Source organism: Cavia porcellus, unplaced genomic scaffold (assembly GCF_034190915.1).
Source record: "Cavia porcellus strain 051 isolate PalLab524CR breed Dunkin Hartley unplaced genomic scaffold, mCavPor4.1 scaffold_16, whole genome shotgun sequence".
Lineage (NCBI taxonomy): Eukaryota > Metazoa > Chordata > Mammalia > Rodentia > Caviidae > Cavia > Cavia porcellus.
This window is the reverse complement of record NW_026947499.1, coordinates 57898074-57910674: the sequence shown is the minus strand read 5'-3', so window position 1 is coordinate 57910674 and position 12601 is coordinate 57898074. Positions and strand designations below refer to the sequence as shown.

At 40.2% G+C, this 12601-nt stretch overlaps 1 protein-coding gene across 5 annotated transcripts in view; it reads right to left on the bottom strand.

Annotated features, from left to right (window-relative positions):
- The window catches only part of Mto1 (mitochondrial tRNA translation optimization 1), a 46311-nt gene that overhangs the window by 29530 nt on the left and 4180 nt on the right, over window positions 1-12601 (bottom strand). For all 5 annotated transcript variants that reach the window (XR_010039910.1, XM_063226894.1, XM_005007632.3 and 2 more), the window contains exon 3: window positions 12480-12597. Coding sequence is in view for 4 of the 5 variants with exons in the window: in XM_063226894.1 (XP_063082964.1) it covers window positions 12480-12597 (118 nt within the window). In the remaining variant the exon portion in view is untranslated. The remainder of the gene's footprint in view (window positions 1-12479; window positions 12598-12601) is intronic.

Sequence of the window (12601 nt, the reverse complement as noted above, 5' to 3'; positions counted from 1 at the left end):
GGTATCTCAGTGTGGTTTTAATTTGCATTTCTCTAATGACCAATGATGATGAGCATTTTTTCATGTATTTATTTGCCATTTGCATTTCTTCATCTGAGAATTGCATATTCATCTCAGATGCCCATTTTTGGATTGGATCTTTGAATTTCGGAGGTCTGAGTTTCTTTAATTCTTTATATGTTTTAGACAAGAGGCCCTTGTCTGAGAGAGAGTTCACTAAAATCTATTCCCAGTTTGTGGGTTTTCTTTTCACTATGCTGGAGATTTCTTTTGACATGCAGAAACTTTTTAATAAGAAGTGGTCCCAGTTATTGATTCTGGGAAGTATTTCCCGTGCGGTTTGAGTCCTGTTCATGAATTCTTTACCTACTCCTATGTCTCCAAGGTTTCTACCTATTTTGTCTTCCAATAGATTTAGTGTTTCTGTTTTAATATTCAGATCTTTGACCCATTTAGATTTTAATTTAGTACATGGTGATAGACATGGGTCTAGCTTTAGTTTTCGGCAAATGGAGAGCCAGTTTTTCCAGCACCATTTATTAAAGAGACTGTCGTTCTTCCAGTGAACCTGCTTGGCTCCTTTATCAAAGATAAGGTGGTTGAGTGTGTTCGTAGTTGTGGTTGTATCTTCTAATCTATTCCACTGATCTTCAGCTCTGTTTTGATTCCAATACCATGTTGATTTTACTACTGTTGCTTTGTAGTATAACTTCAAGTCAGGGATTGTGATGCCTCCTGCTTTGTCTTTGCTGCTTAGAATTGCCTTTGCGATTCTAGGTCTCTTCTGGTTCCAGATGAAATTTAGGAGTGATTTCTCTAGATCTATAAGGTATGTTGATGGTATTTCTATTGGGATTGCATTGAATCTGTATAACAGTTTTGGGAGAAGGGCCATTTTCACAATGTTTGTTCTTCCTATCCATGAGCAAGGGATGTCTTTCCATTTTCTGAGATCATCTTCAATTTCCTTTTTCAGTGTATTATAATTTTCACTGTATAAGTCTTTCACTTCTTTCGTAAGAGTAATTCCTAAATATTTCATTTTTTTGCTTGCTAATGTGAATAGTCCAGTTTCTCTTATTTCCCTCTCTGTAATTTTGTTGTTCGTGTATAGGAATGCTATTGATTTCTGAGTACTGATTTTGTATCCAGCCACATTACTGAATTTATTTATTGTATCTAAGAGTATTTCAATGGAGTTTAGGGGGTCTTCTATGTAGAGTATCATGTCAACTGCAAACAATGATAATTTAACTTCTTCTTTTCCTATCTTTACCCCTTTTATTTCTCTTTCTTGCCTAATTGCTCTGGCTAGTACTTCCAGTACTATATTAAATAGGAGTGGTGATAAAGGACATCCTTGTCTTGTACCCGATTTTAAAGTAAAGGCTTTCAATTTTTGGCCATTTAGTATGATGCTGGCTGTTGGTTTGTCATAAATGGCCTTTATTATATTGAGGTAAAGACCATTTATTCCAATTTTCTGTAAAGTTCTTATCATGAATAAGTGTTGGACCTTATCGAAGGCTTTTTCTGCATCTATAGAGATGATCATGTGATTCTTATTTTTGGCTTTATTGATATGGTGGATTACATTTATTGATTTGCGTATGTTGAACCATCCTTGCATTCCTGGGATGAATCCCACTTGGTCATGGTGTATAATCTTCTTGATGATTTGCTGGATCCTATTTGCCAATATTTTATTGAGGATTTTTGCATCTGTGTTCATTACGGAGATCGGTCTATAGTTCTCTTTTATAGTTGGGTCTTTCTCAGGTTTTGGTACTAGAGTAATATTTGCTTCCAGGAATGACTTAGGAAGGATTGCTTCCCTTTCAATTTCATTGAATAGTTTGAGGAGTGTCGGCATTAGGTCTTCTTTATATTTCTTGTAGAATTCTGCAGTGAATCCATCTGGGCCTGGGCTCTTCTTGGTGGGCAAGGACCCAATTACATTCTCAATTTCATTAGCAGAGATTGGGTTATTCAACAGTTTTATATCCTCTTGATCTAGCTTTGGTACTTCATATGCTTCTAAGAATCTGTCTATTTCTTCTGTGTTATCAAACTTTTGAGAGTAGAGGTTTTCGAAATAGGTGTTGATGATCCTCTGTATTTCTATTGGGTCTGTAGTGATTTCTCCTTTTTCATTTCTTATTGCATGAATTTGAGCTTTTTCTTTCTTTTTTTTAATAAGGTTGGCTAGGGGCTTATCGATTTTATTTATTCTTTCAAAGAACCAACTCTTTGATTCGTTGATTCTTTGGATTGTTTTCTTAGTCTCTATTGCATTGATTTCTGCTCTGATTTTTATAATTTCCTCTCTTCTTTTGGCTTTGGGCTTGACTTGCTCTTCTTTTTCTAGCTGTTTGAGGTGTAGCATCAAGTTATTTATTTGTATTCGTTCTGTTTTCCTGATGTGGGAACTCAGTGCAATAAATTTTCCTCTCAGAACGGCTTTCATTGCATCCCACAGATTCCGGTAAGTTGTATCTGCATTTTCATTTTCTTTTAGGTATTGTTTAATTTCTTCTGTGACTCACTGATTACTCAAGAGTGTGTTATTTAGTTTCCATGTGTTTGCGGAATTTTTGCAGTATCCTTTGTCATTAATTTCTAATTTCAGAGCGCTATGATCCGATAATATGCAAGGGATGATTTCAACTCTTTTGCATTTGCTTAAATATGTTCTGTGAGCTAATATATGGTCTATTTTAGAAAATGATCCATGTACTGCTGAGAAGAATGTGTATTCTGATGTTGTTGGGTGGAACATTCTGTATATGTCTATCAAACCCATTTGTTCACAGGTGTGATTCAGTTCTGTTATTTCTTTGCTCATTTTCTGTCTGATTGATCTGTCCCTTGGTGTCAGTGGTGTATTAAGGTCTCCCGTTACAATTGTGTTACTGATAATTTGAGTTTTCATTTCTGTTAATAATTGTTTTATATAACTGGGTGCTCTGGAGTTTGGTGCGTATATATTTAAGATAGTTATCTCTTCCTCTTGGAGTTTTCCCCTTACGAGTATGTAGTGACCTTCTTTGTCCTTTATGGTCATTGTTGGTTTAAAGTTCACGTTGTCTGCAAACAGAATGGCTACTCCTGCCTTTTTTTGGATTCCTGCTGCATGAAGAATTGTTTTCCATCCTTTGACTTTCAGTCTGTGAGTATCTTTCTGGGTTAGATGGGTTTCCTGTAAACAGCATATGGTTGGATTTTGTTTCTTGATCCATTCTGCTAGTCTGTTTCTTTTGATTGGTGCATTGAGACCATTTACATTAATGGTTATTACTGTTAAATGCTGGTTAATTGTAGGAATGTTATCTCTCTGCTGTTGCATCTTTATCTTTCGGTTCTGTTTAATTATTTGCTTTGCTTAGTGCTTTTTTCCTTTGTGTATCTAAACTGTCTTTCAATATTTTTTGCAGGGTTGGTTTGGTGTTCATGAAGTTCTTCAGCTGTTCTTTGTCATGGAAGTATCGTATTGCACCATCTATTTTGAATGATAGTTTTGCAGGATATATCAGTCTTGGTTGGAAATCATTTTGCTTTAGGATCTGGAATACTTCACTCCATGCTCTTCTTGACTTTATCGTTTGTGCTGAGAAGTCTGCTGTGATTCTGATAGGTTTTCCTTTATAAGTGATTTGTCTTTTCTCTCTGACAGCTTTTAATAATCTATTCTTGTGTTGGATTTCTGGGATGGTGACTATTATATGTCTGGGTGTAGTTTTATTTTGGTTATGACTGTTTGGAGTTCTATATGCTTCACTGATCCTGATGTCAGTTTCTGATCTCATGCTTGGGAAATTTTCAGCTATTACTTCTCTAAATATCCTCCTGACATCCTTCATGTTGTCTCCCTCTCTTTCATTAATCCCTATCATTCTTATGTTATTCTTCTTTGCATCGTCTTGCAGTTGTTGAATTGTTGTTTCCTGGTTCCTTGTTATTTTCAAAAGATCTTTCCTTTCCTGTTCACTAGCTGCAATCCTGTCTTCAAGGTCTGAAATTCTATCTTCACTTCCATTAAGGCGGTTTTTACAACTTTCAGTGGAGTTTTTTATTTCCTGTATATCTCTGTGCATCTGCATTATGTATTCTGTTTGTTTCTTATATTGCTCGTCTAGGGATTCTATCTTTTTGTTTAGTTCCTCCAATTTTTTATCTGTGTTTTCTTTAGATATATTTAGAATCTCTTTCATTTCTTTTATCATTTCTTCTTTTATCTGGGAGATTATTTCGAGTTTGAATTTCTTTAAAGCTTCCTGGAGTTGCTTGTCAATTTCAGTGGCTATTGTGTCCGATATATGAGGTGGATGGGATATATTTTCTTCTATATACATCGCTCCTAGGGTTTCTTGAGATGGGCTGGAGGTTTGAGGTTGTAATTTGGTCTTTCGTTTTGTCATTTTCCTATATTTCTGTGTTTTAAGTGTTATTTGAAAGCTTCCTCAGGATCTGTTGAAAATCCCCTTCTATGTTTGGAGCTACTGAGACTCTGGTGCCGCGCTACCCCAAGCCATTAGGCCCACAGAACCAGTGGCCCTCCTCTGCCTGCTCAGAACTCCGCAGTTCCAGACAAGCTGGGCCTCAGGGACACTGTGCGCCCACCTGCCCCTTGGAAGCTCCACAGTTCTTCAATCGCAGCCGGGTTAGGGTACTCACCACAGGCCACAGTGCTTCAGGAACCTGTGGACCCTCCCTGGTTGCAGAGATATCCACAGTCCTCCAGACACATGGAGAGGCCGATGCAGGCACCCCAAATCTGCCCAGCTCCTCCTCTGCAGACCAATGGCCAGGCGCGGCAGCTAAACAGGCTGGGCTAGGCTGGTAGTGTGGGCCAGCCCACCTATCGGGAGCTCAGCAGGTCTCCAAGTGAAGCCGGAATGGGGAGGCTGATGTGGAAGCCTCAAACCCACCTCTCCCCTTCACTGCACCTGGAAGCCTGAGGGAACTCCAGCAGTCTGGGTGCAGATATCCAGAGTCCTCCAGACACGCAGAGAGGCCGGTGAGGGCACCCCAGATCTGCCCAGCTCCTCCTCTGCAGGCCTATGGCGAGTCAAAAAGTTCTATGACAAGCCAGACTGGTGGTACATGCCTATAATCCTAGCCCTTGAGAGGCTAGGTCAGGGGGATTGCCACAAGTTCAAGACCAGCCTGGGCTACATAGTAAGTCCAGGCCAGCCTGAACTACATAGCAAGATGATGTCTCAAAAAAAAAAAAAAAAAAAAAAAAAGCTCTATGACAATTTCTTGGTTTTTGTTTGGATTTTGCAACGTAGTCTTACTATCTAGCCCTGGCTGCCCCAGAACACATAATCTTCTGTTGGAGCCTCCTGGAGCTCTGGGATCACAGGCTGAGGGAGACAGGGCTGAGGAAGGAGGATCACTGAAAAGTCAGTGAACTATGTGGAGATACCCTGTCTCAAAAAACAAAAACAAGACAATTAAGATATACTTTTAAAAAATGAGATTCCAGCCAGTGTGGTAAGACACATCAGTAACCTTAGCACTCTGTGGCTGAGGCATAAAGATCACAAATTCAAGCTCAGCCTGGGTGACTTGGTGACTTAAGTGTGCACGTCTCTCAAAATTTAAAAAAAGTGGTAGGTATGTAGCTCAGTGCAAAGTCCTGGATTTAATCTCCAGTACTGCAAAAGCAAGAGATTGCTCAGTATAGCACCTGCTACTATTTTGTTACTAGAATGCTAATGGGCAGCCACAGTATTTATCCACCTGGGAAAACACTGATTCTCTTAAAAGCAAACACATATTAATATTTAGGAGCTCTGAACAAAAAGGCCATTTAACACACACACACACACACACACACACACACACACCCCTCAATGGCGAGGGATTGAATACAGGCTGCCTGCACACTTGGCAAACATTCTGTCATTGAGTTATATCCCCAAGTCTCTTTATTTTGATACAAGTTTCACTAATTTGCCCAGTTGGGATTGAACCTGATTGAACCTGCAATCTTCCTGTTTCAGTCTCCTGCGCAACTGGGATTGTAGGTGTGTATCACCATGTCTCATTCCCCATTTCAACTCTTAAATCACTATGATACAGATCAGCCAGGCAATAAATTAATTGTATGTGATATATACAAATTTTCCAATTAGTGTTTTATTGCCTCTGACCAGACATTCGAAGTTCCCTAGATATCTGAAGCTGTGTATACAAAAAATAACAGCACAAAGAAAGAAATCTGAAGAGAATAATGTATAGATAACAAGAACAGAAGCTGGGGGGGCTAGGGATTTAGCTCAGCGGCATAAGCACCTGCCTTGTAAGCAGGCGATCGTGAGTTCGATCCCTGGTACTGATAAAAAGAAAAAAAAAAAGACAGAGAGAAAAAAAGAACAGAAGCTGGGGATTTAGCTCAGTGGTGTAAGCACCTGCCTGGCAAGCGCAAGGTTGTGAGTTTGATTCCTGGTACAAAACACACACACACACACACATACACACACACACACACACACACACAAGAACATGTAAAAAAAGTCTACTGTTAAATCAGCATGGCGGCACATATCTATAATCCCAGCACTTGGGAGGTTGAGACAGGAGGACCATGCTGAGTTTAAGGCTAGCCTGGGCTACAGAGTGAGACCCTATCTACAAACCTCTACAAATACTGAGCCCACTGGACCCTTACTCCTTTAACTGGCAGGTGTTGCATATTGTGACTCAATGATGAAAAAGTGACTAAAACAGATTTTTGTACCAGAGAAGCAGGGTGGTACTGTGAAATGTGGTTTAGAAGCCTTTGGAACTGGTTCTCAGGAGGAGTTAGGAAAGGTTTGGAGCTGCTGGCTACAGAAGCCTTAGAACGCTGTTACCAAGCTTGAGAGATTCTGGTCAGAACTTAGAAAACCAGAATGCTAGTGAAAAAAGCAGACAGAGACGATCAGGTTCACAAGGTTTCTGCTGGGAAGGTCTGTGTATTGGCACTTGGGACTCCAAATCATGTGTTATGCTTTAGCAGAAAACATACCTGTATTTTGCTCATGTCCAGAGACTTTGCCTGAAACTATTTAGTGGACTAAATAATCTAGCACAAGAAGTTTCAAAGCAGTCTAAGGTTGAGGTGGTGGTATAGCTGTTGTCTGGGGCTTTTAGCCAGATCTATATTGAGAATCCGGAGCAAACACCCCAGCAGAATGATTTGAAATGCTTGGAGTTTGGCCAGAAAGGAAGCTCCATAAAGTTGTAGCCTTTAAAGACGGAACAGAGGAGAAATTGAAAAAAACAGCCATAAAAAAACTAAGTATTTCAAAAGAGGGCAAGAAAAGATGGCCTGAGAACATCACAAGAACCAGCAGAACTCCAGTCTGCAGCTTCCGAACTGCAAAGGTAAAAGACTGCTTTAAGAAGATAGCCCACAGCACCATATTCCAGACTGGTGGTTGCTTAAAGAATCTGTTCCTCAGGATCAGGTTCACAGCACTCAGAAATACCCTACAGATAAGAGAGAAAGAAGCCTGAAGCTCCAGCTGGCAGCAGACCCTGGCATCATCCACATGGTGCTGGTTTTAGGTGCATGCAGAATGCAAGAGTTGTGGGGTCAAGAAGGCCTCCATCCAGATTTCAGAACACCCAGAAGATCAGGCAGTGTGCCCTAGAGAGGCACTATGTGTGGCTGTGAGGGTGAAGCTGAAGGTACAGTGGAAGCCCCAGGTGGCTGGAGAAGCCAGGAATGTGGATCAACTGAGGAAAGTTGTAATGAGGGGGCAGACCTAGCCCAAGAGAAAATATGCAAGAATTATAAGCATTGGAGTTCATACTTTGCCACAGATGGCCTTGGATATTGGAGATGGAACTATGGGAACTTAATATGTGTCCTGCTGGGTTTTGGTCTTACTTTATTCCCATTCCTTTCTATCCGCCTCTTTGTACCTTTAGGAATGGCAATGTCTGTCTTGTGCCATTGAATGTTGGAAGTGTTTATTTTCATTTGCCTGAGGGCTCAAAGCTAAGAATTTGCTTTAAATATCAAAAGAGACTTTGAACTTGGATTTTTCAGCAATGCTGAGGCTGTTAGGACTTTGACAACTCTCAAGAGATGGGCTAAATGCCTTTTGCATAAAGGGATATGCATGCATCTTTGGGTGGGATATTATAGCTTCTATCTAGATGGCCCTCAAAGCCTGAGGGAATCACAGGTGGGATTTTCAGAGGTGGCTGGATCTGGGGTGTGTTATTCTGGGACTAAGGGTCCCAGAATAACTGCTGGATTAAGTGTGCCACACACTGCGTATGGATACCACCACCCAAGAGGCAGGTATTCTAGATGAGATATAAAGGTGGACATGGTTCAGCAATTCCAGCTACTTTGCTGCCCTCTGCCTGCCATGAACTGTTTCTCTTCTGCAATACCTCTTACATGCCACAAAGTCTTGGAGCCAGTCAACTCTAGATTGAAACCTCCACGAACTGTGACCCAAATAAACCTTTTCTTTTTTAACTTTGGGTGTCAGGTATTTGTCTCAGCAATGAGACAAATCCCCTTATGCTTCCCTTTTGGAATGGGACTGTTTGCCTTTGTATGTCAGCAGTGCTTAACTTTCCTTTTGATTTTCACAGAGATTTGTGCCTAAGACTTTGCCTTAAGTCTCAGAAGATTTTGGACTTGAACTCTTTAGTCATGCTGAAACTGCTGGGACTCTGGCAGTTCTTTTTTTTTTTTTGTCTTTTTGAGACTGGGTCTCGCTATGCAGTTCAGGCTGGCCTTGAGCTCACTTTGTAGCCCAGGCTGGCCTCAAACTTGCAATGATTCTCCTGCCTCAGCCTCCCAAGTGCTGGGATTACAGGTGTGAGCCACCATGCTTGGCTGCAACTCTGGCAATTCTTAAGAGATGGATTAAACAAATGCATTTTGCATAAACGGACACAACTGGGTATCCATTTGGAGCCTAGAGGCAGAATGCAATGGTTTCTATCTAGATGTTTCCCACTATGGGCTCATGCACTCATAGGGCTTTTGGAAGGTGATTCAATTATGGGAGTTCATAGCTGATTTGCGGTTAGTAGAAGATGTGGGTCATTAGAGATGTGGCCTGCAATGACTTATCTCCCTCCCTACAATTTCTGTTTCCTGTCTGAGGTGAGCTGCTTTATTCTGCAGCAGGTCCTCCCACCATGCCAATTCTGCTCTGGAACCAGCAGATTATGGACTTAAACCTCTACAAATTGTGAGATAAAATAAACCTCTCTTCCTAAAAATAAATTAATTAATTAAAACAATTTTCAGGGCTGGGGTATAGCTCAGTGCCTGCCTGGCAAGTGCGATGGTCCTAAGTTCAATTCTCTGTACAAAAAAATTTTTTTTCATTAGAAAAACTTGGACAGCCAGGCTTGGTGATATATACCTATAATTCCAGCATTCAGGAGGTTGAGGCAGCAGGATCACCACAAATTTGAGGCCAGCCTGGTTTGCGTAGTGGGTTCAAGGCCAGCCTAAACTACACAGTAAGACCTTGTCTCAACAACAACAAACAAAAAAAAAAAAAAAAAAAAAGAAAAATTTGAACAAAGTTGAAGTCATCTCCTATGAAAAAGTACACCAAAACAATAAAAGAAGAAACCTAGAGAATCAATCCAGAAAAGCATGGGACTTGCAGAGAGAAACAGCATGGAAAAACAGAAAAAAAAAACATTCTGGAAAACCAGGATATAGGTTTGTAGATCAAAAGGGAGTACCAAGGGCTGGAAGAAAATGTAGCTCAGTGGTAGAGCACTTGCTTCACAGAAACAAGTCCCTGAGTTCCGTCCCTATCCATGCAAAAAATAACTAAACTACACTCAACTAATAAAAAAAGTAAAATCAAGAAATGAAACATCCCATTACAGTGACTAAATGAAAAGAACACTAAAGGACACCTTTGTGTGTGTGTGTGTGTGTGTGTGTGTGTGTGTGTTTATGTATTTTTGAGACTGAGTCTCACTCTGTAGCCCATGCTGGTCTAGAACTTGTAATGATCTTCTTTTTTTTTTGTCTTTTTGAGACAGAGTCTCGCTATGCAGTTCAGGCTGGCCTTGAGCTCACTTTGTAGCCCAGGCTGGTCACGAACTCACAACAATCCTCCTGCCTCAGCCTCCTGAGTGCTGGGATTATAGGCATGAGCCACAACACCCAGCTTTGTAGTGATCTTCTTGCTTCAGCTTCCCAGGTACTAGGATTATAGCTGTGTACTACCACACCTGTCTGAGGGACACTATTTCAAAATTCCAGAACTCTATAGAGATAAATGTAAGAGTTTTAAAGCTTTCACAGAGGGAAAGAAAAGAATATACAAAAAAATTAAATCAACGTATCATTAGCTTTTCAACAACAAAACTGGAAGCTAGAAGACTATGGAGCAATACAGTCAAAAGTAGAGGAGCCAGGTGTTGGTGGTATATGCCTATAAGCATTTGGGAGGCTGAGGCAGGAGGATTGTTATGAGTTCAAAGCCAGCCTTTGCTACACAGTGAGTTCAAGGCCAGTCTTAACTCCTGTGATGTCTGCAAATCACAGAGGGACTCATGGGCTAAAAAAGCAGTTGTCTGACAGGAATATCAAAGAAATAACAGTGATCACTCGCAATCTCTCTGAGCATTAAAAAAATGGTATCTGGGCATGGTGACATATGCCTATAGTTAATCCAGTCTATCTGGAAGGCTAGGGCATGAGGAGGATCATTTTAGCCCAGGAGTTTGAAGTCACCCTGGGCCACACAGTAAGAGTGTCTCTAAAACAAACATATGCCTGTGATTCCAGCACTTTGGGAGTCAAAGGCAGGAGGTACCAAATTGGAGCCCAGCCTGGACAACTAAAGTGAGACTGCCTCGAAAAAAAAAAAAAAAAAAAAAGTGTTGGGGATGTAGCTCACTGTGAAGATTACTGAGCTTAATCCCAGTATCAGAAGAAAAGAAAATGATACTGATACATAAAGCACACTTTAAAAAAGTTATGAGAGAAACAAGCACAATGTTCTATTCTAACCTACAGTAAACAACACTTAAATAATCATAATGATATGAATACTGTCAGTTATGACATATTGGGGCTGGGGAGCTTAGCTCCGGCGTAGAACTTATGTTTAGCATGTAAGAGATGGTTCAATCCCCAGCAACCTAAAATAAATAAATTATGCCATCATTATACTGGAAAGGTAGGAGAAAGCAAAGTATAAGAATAAAGACACTTAGAATAACAAAATGTTAGTAAGTAATGTCTAAGGCTGATTATTTAGAAAATAAATATAGGAAGAAAAACTGTTTACAAATATGAAGGTACACCAGAAGTGACATTAAGGTATCTGGGCATGGTGACATATGCCTATAGTTAATCCAGTCTACCTGGAAGGCTAGGGCATGAGAAGGATCATTTTAGCCAGGAATTTGAAGTCACCCTGGGCCACACAGCTCTCACCAGCAAGGGATACATTAGTTTTTTTCCCATACAAATTTCTTTCCCTTTTCTTTTTTCTTCTTTCTCTCTGTCCTTCTTTTTTTGAGATAGGGTCTCACTGTATAGTTCAGAATGGCCTTGAACTCACTAGTGCACCACCACACTCAGCTCCCATACAATTATTTTTTCCCATACAGATTGCTAAATTTCTTTTAATTAAGAGAAAATGTGTAGGGGCTGGAGATTTAGCTCAGCGGCATAAGCGCCTGCCTTGCAAGCAGGCAGTCGTGAGTTCGATCCCCAGTACCGATAAAAAAAAAAGGAAAAAGACAAAAAAAAAAAAAGAGAGAGAAAATGTGTATTCATTACTTTGATTTATGTAAACATATGTGTGTGTGTGTGTGTGTGTGTGTGTGTGTGTGTGTGTTGGTAAAAGACAAAGATCTTAAAATTTAAAGTCAGAACTAAAGAAAAGAAACAAATTTAAAAAGACCAGCAGAAAAGATGCAAATATACAGTCCTACGCTGACATGCAGTACTAACGCAGTACTGATAAAGCTAAACATGATGCACCATGCCTATAGTCCCAGGATTCTGGGAGATTGAGGCAGGAGGATCACAAGTTTGTGCCCAATCTAGGCAACTTTGTAGATCTTGTCTCAAAACAAAAATAAAAAAGGGCTGGGGACATAGCTCAGTGTGAAGGTTCTGGGTTCAGTGCTCAATATTGAATGGCAAAAAAAAAAAAAAAAAAAAACTAATAAGCCCAGAATATGCCTAAGCTTCACGATGGCCAAAATGGAAAGAAACATGATTACTTACATAGTTTTCCTAATCTAAGAAGAGAAAACCAAAAATTTCCTGGAATAAGAAAAATATTTACAACCTTGCTCTCAAATAGATTTTTTTGTAGTGCAGGCTGGTCTTGAACTTGCAATGATCCTCCAGCTTCAGTGTCCCAAGAGCTGTGATTATAGGCATGCACCACCACATCTGGCTCACAAATAAGTTTCTTACATTCAGTTTGCTAAGATGTTATCAGCACCTGTAACGGTTACATACATACCCAAAACAACACCACTGACACGGCATTTCCCAGTGTGCCCAGGCTCTGGCTCTGACAAAATGAGATCTTCCACAGCTCCTTCCTGAACAGTGAGTAGTGGTGTGTTCAGGATTTCTTTCTGA